The sequence below is a fragment of the Phalangium opilio genome, unplaced genomic scaffold (assembly GCF_054372755.1).
Source record: "Phalangium opilio isolate 3A_F unplaced genomic scaffold, DU_Popi_V2 ptg000003l_1, whole genome shotgun sequence".
Lineage (NCBI taxonomy): Eukaryota > Metazoa > Arthropoda > Arachnida > Opiliones > Phalangiidae > Phalangium > Phalangium opilio.
Genome location: NW_028324145.1, coordinates 9,115,030 through 9,124,752, shown reverse-complemented (window position 1 = coordinate 9,124,752; position 9,723 = coordinate 9,115,030). Strand labels below are relative to the sequence as shown.

Below are 9,723 nucleotides of genomic sequence, written 5' to 3'. Positions count from 1 at the left end.
AAAAAGGTCTAGAGTTTTTATTATTTAACTTGCTTATTTTATTTAACACGTTTAAAAAACTATTTTGACAGCAGACGGTAATAAAAAAGTTCTTCAAGTGACTAATAGGCGGCGCCACCCGTATTTGATAAAGATTCATGCTCGACAAAAAGTGTATCACGAATCGTCGATCTCGAGATCCCACGTTGTGACTCTAGGTTTATATATATATTCTATCTCATTGTCTACGACTATAGGCCTCCAGTGGCGTATCTCTATGCTGATGAACGATAAAATTTTCAAATTTCCCGCTCAGAATCACGTGAAAGTTTCTTCATACTGCGCATGCGCGAATTTACGCAAAAAATCGAAGACAAAGGTCAGATTATCACGTGAGATGAGAATGCATTGTAAAAAAAAATAGAATTAGGCCTATATTAAAAAGACAAAGTAGTCGGGTCTACAAAATAGGCTATTTTCTACAAGCAAAAGTAGATATGTAAAAAATTAAAAGTCAATATTAAACAGAAACGGAACTTTTTAAAATTCGCGTTCGGTGTCACGTGTCTCTGTTTCCCTCTCAGGCCGCACGCGCGACCTTGTAAGAAGCCAAGGTCGAAATTAAAAAGTTCGCACAGCGGTGGAGACTCCCGGCGCGGCGCGGAGCTTTAAGTTTTTAGTCGGTTTTTTATTTCTGCCAAGTTTTCTACGCCCGGCAACTGCACCCTTGCTGGTTAATATACCCTCTTTGATATTATACAATATTCCATCCATTCGTTGATGGGGCAGCGTGCTAAAAGGTTCGCTCCTCTTTAATAATCGTGATTAGATTCTTAAATTAATCTCAAGGAAGTCAGTTGCTTCGTTCGCTTACCGAGGCTCGTAACTTCTTCGTCCATTCCAAATCGTTCACCTTCAACCTCAAAAGCACTGCCCAGAGTTAGTTATTTGCCATAATGTCGGCCCTACCGGATAGTGATTATGAAAAACGCAAGCAAATTAGTGTCCGCGGCATTGCCCAAGTTGAGAATGTCGCCAATGTTAAGAAAACCTTCAACCGGCACTTGCATTACACCTTAGTAAAGGATAGAAACGTCGCGACCCCAAGAGACTACTACTTCGCTTTGGCCCATACCGTCAAGGATCATTTGGTCAGTCGTTGGATTAGAACCCAACAATACTACTATGAAAAGGATCCCAAGGTAAATATTGCATGTTTTCTAAGGTGTTGGTTTTGTGCATGGCATTATTTCCCTTTACGTTGTATGGTCCACTCGAAAGGGGTCAGTGGCGTTATTTATATTGTAATTTATTGAATAAATATTTAGGCCTACCAATGGTCAAGATTTTAATTGTGTTCAATGTTCGTTAATATCTTAAATTGTTGAAGGTTAAATTAAGGCTTAAAAGTTTCCCTTGCCAATTAAGGGTCATGACCTCTTGCTTGTAGCTCCAGGTTAGGTCACCCATTGGTGTTAGAGTAGATTTTTGCCATATCAATAGATCTAATACCCTGCTGCGATTCTGTTTTAATTATTAACGAAATATGTACCAAGGGTCAACGTTTTAATTATATTCAGTGTTTGCTAACTTAAGTTGTAGAAGGTTAAATTTAAGCATCTAAAAGTTTCGCTTGCCAGGGTCATGACCTCTTGAGCTGTAGGTTAGATGACCCCTCAATGTTTGAGTAGATCGATAGGTCTAATACCGTGCTGGAGTTAGTTTTTATGAATAAGCATTCAAATATTATTAGAAAATCAACGCGGAGTTAGCTTCCCTGCAATACTTAAACTGGTTGGTTAAGTCATAAATGAGGCCAATAGTTTATCTTCGGCTTTAGGTTCATGACCCAATATTTTTACCCTCGTTTTTACTTGATATTCATAACCACGCTTTAGTGAAAGTGGGTCTTAAAAATAATAATTGTATAGTTATGGTTGTTTTGAAAACTTTTTGAAGAACCCAGATAAAGCTTTCATATTTTTAACTATTTCTAAGAATTAACATTGGTGTCTTGGAGAAAAAAATTAAACAAGCTATAAATGCTATAACGAAACCCTTGCAATTGGAATAAACCCAACTTCTTTTTTTTCCCTTTCTTTTCAAAGTCAACTTAAGGCATGTCGTTTAACAAAGCGTAGGGAGGTATTAGGTTCTAAACGGAAGCATATTGTATGAGTGTACATGTTGCATATTACGCGTATAGTTTGCCTGAAACAGGTGCATGAATCAAATAAATTAAATTAAACTAAATCAAAGTAAAGAATGATGAAGTTGTTTGATAGTCATATATTCTTTTAGACGTCTTAGAGATTTATTAGATTAATTCTAGGAAGTTGACTCCATTTTTATCTAATTTAGTTTTGTGGATTAATTTTAGTATGATTGCTTTGACAGTTTAGTAAGTTAGAAGTTCAGTGACACGCAGTAGTTATATTAGACCATTTTATTTTTTAAGGTCTACGTCAGAATTTAACTTGAGATATTTATAGGTCAATAACCCACGTCATAGATTATAGAAAATGAAATATGAGTGACGTTACAGCTCGTAGGTCAAAAGTAGTTTTGATAAGGGATTGGGAACTGAGCAATAACAGTATAAGGCCAGACATTTGAAACAAATTTCGTAAATGTTGTTTATTAAAACGGGAAATAATAAAAAGTGTGACGAAATTCGGTTGTTGACTTGTTCTAATTTGGAAAAAAAAAGACCTAATTGATTCTGATATTAGTTATCGTTAGTTTAATTGAAAATTAACTATGATTTCAGAGAGTTTACTATCTCTCTCTGGAGTATTACATGGGAAGGTCTTTGACCAACACCATGTTGAACTTGGGCATTCAAAGTGCCGTTGATGAAGCCTTATACCAAATGGGTTTAGACATTGAGGAGCTAGAAGATATTGAAGAAGATGCTGGGTTGGGTAACGGTGGTCTTGGTCGATTAGCCGCCTGTTTCTTAGATTCGATGGCCACTCTTGGTTTGGCTGCTGTTGGCTATGGTATTCGTTACGAATACGGTATTTTTGCCCAAAAAATCAGAAATGGAGAACAGGTTGAGGAACCTGATGATTGGTTGAGATATGGCAACCCTTGGGAAAAAGCTCGCCCTGAGTTTATGCTTCCCGTCAACTTTTACGGTCGAGTTGAAAAAACTGACAAGGGTTCAAAATGGGTTGATACTCAGGTACTAATGTTACGAGTACCTCGTCATTTATTCGCAGACTGAACCATGTACATATTTTTTTATTAAAGATCGTATTTGCCATGCCATATGATAGCCCGATTCCAGGCTACAAAAACAATATTGTTAACACCATGAGATTATGGGCTGCTAAGTCTCCAAATAGTTTTAATCTTAGATTCTGTAAGAATTTCTTCGAACAAATATTTTCCTGTTGAGTTCCTTTTTAATTAACTTATATGCGCCCTTAATTAGTCAATGATGGTGATTATGTGCAAGCTGTTCTTGATAGAAATCTCGCCGAAAACATTTCCAGAGTTCTGTACCCCAATGACAATGTCACTGAGGGAAAAGAACTTAGATTAAAGCAGGAATATTTCATGTGCGCCGCTACTCTTCAAGATATCATTCGCAGATTCAAATCTTCCAAATTTGGATGCAGGGATCCAATTAGAACGTCATTTGATACCTTCCACGAAAAGGTTCATATCTCAACACCCTCCTCTATCCCCCAGAAAAAGTCTCTCATTCTTATCTTATCGTCAATTATTTTAGGTTGCCATTCAATTGAACGATACCCACCCTGCCCTAGCTATTCCCGAATTAATGAGAATTCTAGTAGATATCGAGGGTCTTTCATTTGATAAAGTAATTATTTATTTTCACATTGATAACGATAGAAGACAACCCAATCTTATTGTCTGGATCATTTCCTTTAGGCTTGGGAGGTGACTAAAAAAACTTGCGCGTACACTAACCATACCGTCTTACCCGAAGCTTTGGAAAGATGGTCCGTAGGGATGCTTCAAAACTTACTTCCGAGACATTTAGAAATTATCTATGAAATTAACTCCAAACATTTGGATGAAGTTAATAAGAGATGGCCGGGAGATGTAGACCGCCTTCGTAGAATGTCCTTAGTTGAAGAGGGACACGAAAAAAAGATTAACATGGCCCATTTGGCTGTTATTGGTTCCCACGCTGTTAATGGCGTAGCCGCTATTCATTCTGAGATCATTAAGCGAGATCAATTTAGGGATTTCTACGAAATGAATCCGGAGAAATTCCAAAACAAGACTAATGGAATTACCCCTAGAAGATGGTTATTGTTATGCAATCCCAGTTTGGCCGACGTTATCGCTGATGTACGGGTTCTATTAATTGTCTTCAAAACCCAATAGGGACTTAACATTCAATATTTTTCAAACACAGAAAATTGGGGAAGAGTATTTAACTCATTTAGATCAACTGAAGAAATTGGTTCCGTTGCTTAATGATCGTGGATTTGTTAGAGCCATTCAGAAAGTCAAACAAGAAAACAAAATGAAGTTGGCGGGTTACTTGCAAAAGGAGTACGGAATTCCCGTTAACCCAGCTTCCATGTTTGACATTCAAGTCAAAAGAATTCACGAGTACAAACGTCAGTTACTTAACTGCCTTCACATTATCACTCTTTACAACCGTATCAAGAGGGATCCCACCGCTCCATTCGTTCCTCGTACCGTCATGGTTGGAGGAAAAGTACGTCGGTTGTCTTCAAAGAGTTTTAAGGTGGTCTAATTTTCAAAAAAAAAAACCTTATAGGCTGCACCCGGTTACTACATGGCGAAACAAATCATTCGTTTAATTTGCGCCGTGGGCAAAGTTGTCAACAATGATCCTGTAGTTGGTGACAAGTTGAAGGTCATCTACTTGGAAAACTACAGGGTTACTTTAGCTGAAAAGATTATTCCCGCCGCTGATCTTAGCGAACAGATCTCAACTGCTGGTACCGAAGCTTCCGGAACTGGAAACATGAAGTTTATGGTAAATAATTACTTTAGTATTTGAAACGTTTGACTCGTCTACTCAACTACTAATGGAGATTGATTGAATTATAGTTGAATGGCGCTCTAACTATTGGAACTTTGGACGGAGCTAACATTGAAATGAAGGAAGAGATGGGCCCGGAAAATATCTTCATCTTTGGCATGAATGTTGAAGAAGTTGAGGCATTGCAACGAAAGGGGTAAACTTAAATTTTCATAATATTAAAGAATGCCTAATCTAACCATCAATATCTTTCAGATACAACGCCCATGACTATTACAATAGCAACCCTGAATTAAGACAATGCATTGATCAGATCAACGGAGGATTCTTCAGCCCACAAAATCCTGATATGTTCAAAGATGTTACTAATGTTTTACTTAACCATGACAGGTTTGAATCTATCGTTGATATCATGTCTTATGAGTATAAGGATTTGTTTTGAACAGAACATTGTTTATCTCTAGATTTTTCTTGTTTGCCGATTATGACTCTTACATCAAGTGCCAAGAACGCGTCAGTGATATGTTCACAAATACCGAGGAATGGACCAAAATGGCCATCATGAATATTGCTTCTTCCGGAAAATTCTCTAGTGATCGTACAATTGCCGAATACGCAAGAGAAATCTGGGGTGTTGAACCATCCTGGGAGAAACTTCCCGCACCTCATGAACCCAGAGACGAAGATACCAGCAAGTAAGTACTTAGACTAAACTCATCAACTGAAATTTAATTTTTTTATCAACCGTTTTACAGAGCCAAGAAATAAAGAGTAATTAGTTACATATTGAGATTAGATTTAATAACAATTTTGAATTTAATTAGTTCTCTATTTTGAATTCATTTAAATTTAATTAAATAAGTAATACAGTTTATTATATTAATATTAATATTTCCAATAAGTTAAAAAAAATTTCAATTAATCTTGTTAGTTATATAATTAAAACAGATTTTAAATAAATAAAAAAAAAAATAAAACGGAAACTTCAATAAGAAAGCTATAAAATGGAAATGGACATTGTTAATTGTGGAATTCCAAATTAATTAGTCAAGATACGTGGCTTTTTGTGTGTGTGAGAAGTTGGGAGGGACTCCAGTGACGTCGTCTTATTCTATTTGTGGCTTGCTTAAAAATGTTTGATGTTTCTTAATTTTAATTTAGATTAGGTTAGATTAGGCAATATAGAAAAAGGTTAAATATAATAAATAAAATATACTCTATATCATATTCTTGTGACATTGTTTTATATAGAAAAGTTTAGTGCCATAAATTTAATCGGTAGGTTAATCAAAATTGCAAAAAAGTGTCATAAATGTTCCTATTTTTCGTTTTATTTTTGGCTCTTGTTGAAAAATGTTTCATAGTTTTATGATCATACAATCGAATCATGGGGAGAAACATAAAATTCAAATAAAATTGTTATATCAACCGTTATAAGAGTAATTTGAAATTGAAATTGTTCGCTCAAGACACACGATTTTTTTTTTTTTTTCAATTAATTATTTTTATTATCATATTCTTTTATCTACAATCAATCAAACTTAATTATTATAACTATACATCGGTTGTTGAAGCATTGACTCTTTCTTTATTAGCTAGTTCTTCTCTAATGGTAAGAAAATTGAAATTGTTCGCTCAAGACACAATTTGTTTTTTTTTTTTTTTTTTCAAATTATTTTTATTATCATATTCTTTTATCTACAATCAATCAAACTTAATTATTATAACTATACATCGGTTGTTGAAGCTTTAACTCTCTCTATTAGCTAGTTCTTCTCTAATGGTAAGAAAATTGAAATTGTTCGCTCAAGACACAATTTTTTTTTTTTTTTTCAATTAATTATTTTTATTATCGTATTCTTTTATCTACAATCAATCAAACTTAATTATTATAACTATACATCGGTTGTTGAAGCTTTAACTCTTTCTCTATTAGCTTGTTCTTCTCTAATGGTAAGAAAACTTTTTAAACCTCCGTATTCAGCCCTTAACCTCGTTCTAACATCACGGAAATTTCTTTGATGTATCGTTTTTCTAATTCTAATTTCCCAGCTCGGTAATTTCTTATAAAAAGCGACTTCTTTAGGCTTTTGAACTTGAACCTTGCCCTCGTTTATGATTTCACTGTAATCAGTGATTTCATTAGACGGAATTTCTTTCCTATTTCTAACTTTTTTCTGTTCCGGGGAAGCTATAACTTGAGGGAAATTATCCCTTTCTTTACGAAACTCTACGACATGGAGACCCATTTCATTGGCCAAATCTTGATGAGTTTTCTAAAACAGAAGGGGGAGAGAATGAAATGACCGGTCTACTTTCAGGGTTCATACAAGCCTGGAAAACAGGGAAAAATCAGGGAAATAAATAGTTGACAAAAGCCTCAGGGGAAACTCGGGGAAATTTCGAATTTTTAATAAAATTCAGGGAAATTTCGAATTTTTAGTAACATTCAGGGAAATTTCGAATTTTTAGTAAAATTCCGGGGAATTTCGAATTTTTAGTAAAATTCCGGGGAATTTCGAATTTTTAGTAAAATTCAGGGAAATTTCGGATTTTTAATAAAATTCAGGAAAATTTCGAATTTTTAGTAAAATTCAGGGAAATTTAAAATTTTTAGTAAAATTCAGGGAAATTTCGAATTTTTAGTAAAATTCAGGGAAATTTCAAATTTTTAGTAAATTTCAGGGAAATTTGCATCAAACAGGGGCCAAATAATTAAGGAAAATGTTCATGAACTCCATAGGAATAGCATTACACTAAACTTTGGAGGCTCATAACTCTGGTTATATTAGAGATACAGGGATGCCCTTTGAGTATGTTATAGTCCTGTTCCCCCCCCCCCACCACCTCCTTCGTTAACATTTGCACCATTGGATACTCCATATAGGGGGAAAAACCTGGAAAACTCAGGGAAATTTGTTTTCCAAAAGTTGTATGAACCCTGACTTTAAATTATTATTAATTTAAAATAACTTATACCTGATTTTGAAGACCATTTAAAAATGCATTAACGATGGAAAGGGGATTTGTTGATTTCTCAACTTTAACGTAGATATCTTTAATTCCTATCATTTGACAAATTTCTCTAAGGATACGGTGACAAACAAGTCCGTAACCTTTAGGTTTTTTCTTAACAAAAAGCTTGGTTTTATGAAATTCGGAATAAAAGTCATGATAGACTGTATGCTCTTCAAATCTGTCTATGTATCGGAGTTTTTGCACACTTTGATTCTTAGCCTATTTAAGAATAGAGTAATGTCAGTTCTACTATGCAAACGTCATACCATAGAGCAGTGTCGGTAGAGGGGGGAGTAGACTGTGTATCCCTCCCTCTAGGCGCGCTTTTGTAAGAGGGGATACTGTAAGCGCCTGGTAGGGGGGATGACACTTAGCTAAGAGATAGAAGGGTATGACGTTTGCATACGTAGAACTGACATTATTCTATCTCTTAGTGTCATCCCCCCTACCAGGCGCGTACAGTACCCCCTCTTACAAAAGCGCGCCTAGAGGGAGGGATAAACAGTCTACTCCCCTCTCTAACGACACTACTCTATTGAAGATGGATCAGAGGAATTATAAAATTTCTCTTTTAAGGACGTTACTTTTTTCATGGCAGTTCTTCCATCAGCGGCTTTACCCATTCCAATCCCAACAATCCCATTTTTATTCCCCGATACAGCCATAACCCTCATTCTTCTCGTTCGACCGAAGTTCCCTTTCATACAACAAACCATTCTCATCTCAAGGACCTTGCAATCAAAGTTTTCAAAGGTTTCTAATAAAAAATTTGGCGTTTTAATTTAATTTGGATTTACTCTGGATAATTATAAGCCCAAACCTTCTCCAATTGGATCAGGACGTCCAAGACTTCTACCAGGCATTTTAACTCCCGTCCAACCTCTCTCGAGTGGATGTAAACGTAAAGGAGCAAAATCCCTCATGGAATCTCTAAGTTTTATTAGTTTTTCTTCTCTTTCGGGATCAGGAGGAAGTTCTCGTTGTTCCACAACTTCTCTGCCTCGAATAACGGGAGAGTTTAATCCGGGCCAAACCATATTTATCTTTCCAATTCCAATCATTTGACCACGATTTAAGTCTTTTGCACGTTTGGTTCCTACTCCTTTACCACGACCTCTCTTTCTTCCAGCATTACTGACGCTGGTTACACCTTTCCAGAGCTGCTCGGCGCTTACTTTAAAGCGAAATAATTATTAATATTAATTATAAAATAATTATATTTATATTGTTTTTTAATTTACCTGTTGTAAGAAATGAAGTTTTTCTGTGTTGTTGAAGATTATATAAGTTTGTCGCGCATCCTTGGCATCCATTCAGCCCTGAAATTTATGAATTATCTTATAAATATTTAATTTTAATTACTTAAAGTTAATTATACATACGTTGTAATAAAAGAGGATTAATAATTTGGGCATTTTTACAAACTAGGCGAAGCATGGACGACGCCATGATTTTTATCAGAAAGTATATATAGTTATATTCAATGTAACTTGTCCATATATTACTATGAAAAAACAGGTTTTTCTACTGTACTACAGGGTCAAGTAACATAAGACATTTGGCCCTCTAGCATTGTCGTTGTGTTTTTCGCCTTTTTTTCGTCATTTGAGAAATTAAAACTTGAAAGCAGGGATGCCATATTGGGCGAAAAATCAACCAGTTGGGCTTCTACTCTAAAATAATGGCTAGAAATAAAATGGTTCGCTGTTGGCTAATAATTAGGGTTTTAA

General features: G+C 35.3%; 2 protein-coding genes across 3 annotated transcripts; one reads left to right on the top strand and one right to left on the bottom strand.

Moving 5' to 3' along the window:
• Nucleotides 1–491: 491 nt before the first annotated feature.
• Nucleotides 492–6,412, top strand: Glyp (glycogen phosphorylase). 2 transcript variants are annotated; one of them, XM_089840328.1, is made up of 12 exons: nt 493–1,181; nt 2,750–3,166; nt 3,235–3,346; nt 3,419–3,645; nt 3,719–3,811; nt 3,883–4,308; nt 4,376–4,684; nt 4,748–4,969; nt 5,044–5,171; nt 5,231–5,365; nt 5,440–5,670; nt 5,731–6,412. In XM_089840328.1, the coding sequence occupies exons 1-12, from the start codon at nt 936–938 to the stop codon at nt 5,741–5,743; spliced, it is 2,559 nt and encodes an 852-aa protein (XP_089696454.1). In that variant the 5' UTR covers nt 493–935; the 3' UTR covers nt 5,744–6,412. The 2 variants fall into 2 exon arrangements, with proteins under 2 accessions (XP_089696455.1, XP_089696454.1); XM_089840329.1 differs by lacking the exon at nt 5,731–6,412 and having other exon boundaries at nt 492–1,181; nt 5,440–5,674.
• A 380-nt stretch (nt 6,413–6,792) lies between these two features.
• Nucleotides 6,793–9,583, bottom strand: mRpS5 (mitochondrial ribosomal protein S5). Its single transcript, XM_089840333.1, has 6 exons — nt 9,376–9,583; nt 9,235–9,312; nt 8,814–9,167; nt 8,578–8,750; nt 7,955–8,212; nt 6,793–7,251 (listed from the first exon to the last, which is right to left on the bottom strand). The coding sequence occupies exons 1-6, from the start codon at nt 9,440–9,442 to the stop codon at nt 6,871–6,873; spliced, it is 1,311 nt and encodes a 436-aa protein (XP_089696459.1). The 5' UTR covers nt 9,443–9,583; the 3' UTR covers nt 6,793–6,870.
• Between the last annotated feature and the right edge of the window lie 140 nt (nt 9,584–9,723).

Bases quoted from the DNA above. Each gene is read 5' to 3' on its own strand.
- Glyp (XM_089840328.1), top strand. From the start codon at position 936: ATGTCGGCCCTACCGGATAGTGATTATGAAAAACGCAAGCAAATTAGT. The intron at 3,167-3,234 runs GTACTAATGTTA...TTTTTATTAAAG, and splicing joins CAAAATGGGTTGATACTCAG to ATCGTATTTGCCATGCCATA. The intron at 5,172-5,230 runs GTAAACTTAAAT...AATATCTTTCAG, and splicing joins GAGGCATTGCAACGAAAGGG to ATACAACGCCCATGACTATT.
- mRpS5 (XM_089840333.1), bottom strand. From the start codon at position 9,442: ATGGCGTCGTCCATGCTTCGCCTAGTTTGTAAAAATGCCCAAATTATT. The intron at 9,313-9,375 runs GTATGTATAATT...CATAAATTTCAG, and splicing joins TAATCCTCTTTTATTACAAC to GGCTGAATGGATGCCAAGGA. The intron at 8,751-8,813 runs GTTTGGGCTTAT...ATTTTTTATTAG, and splicing joins TCCTGATCCAATTGGAGAAG to AAACCTTTGAAAACTTTGAT.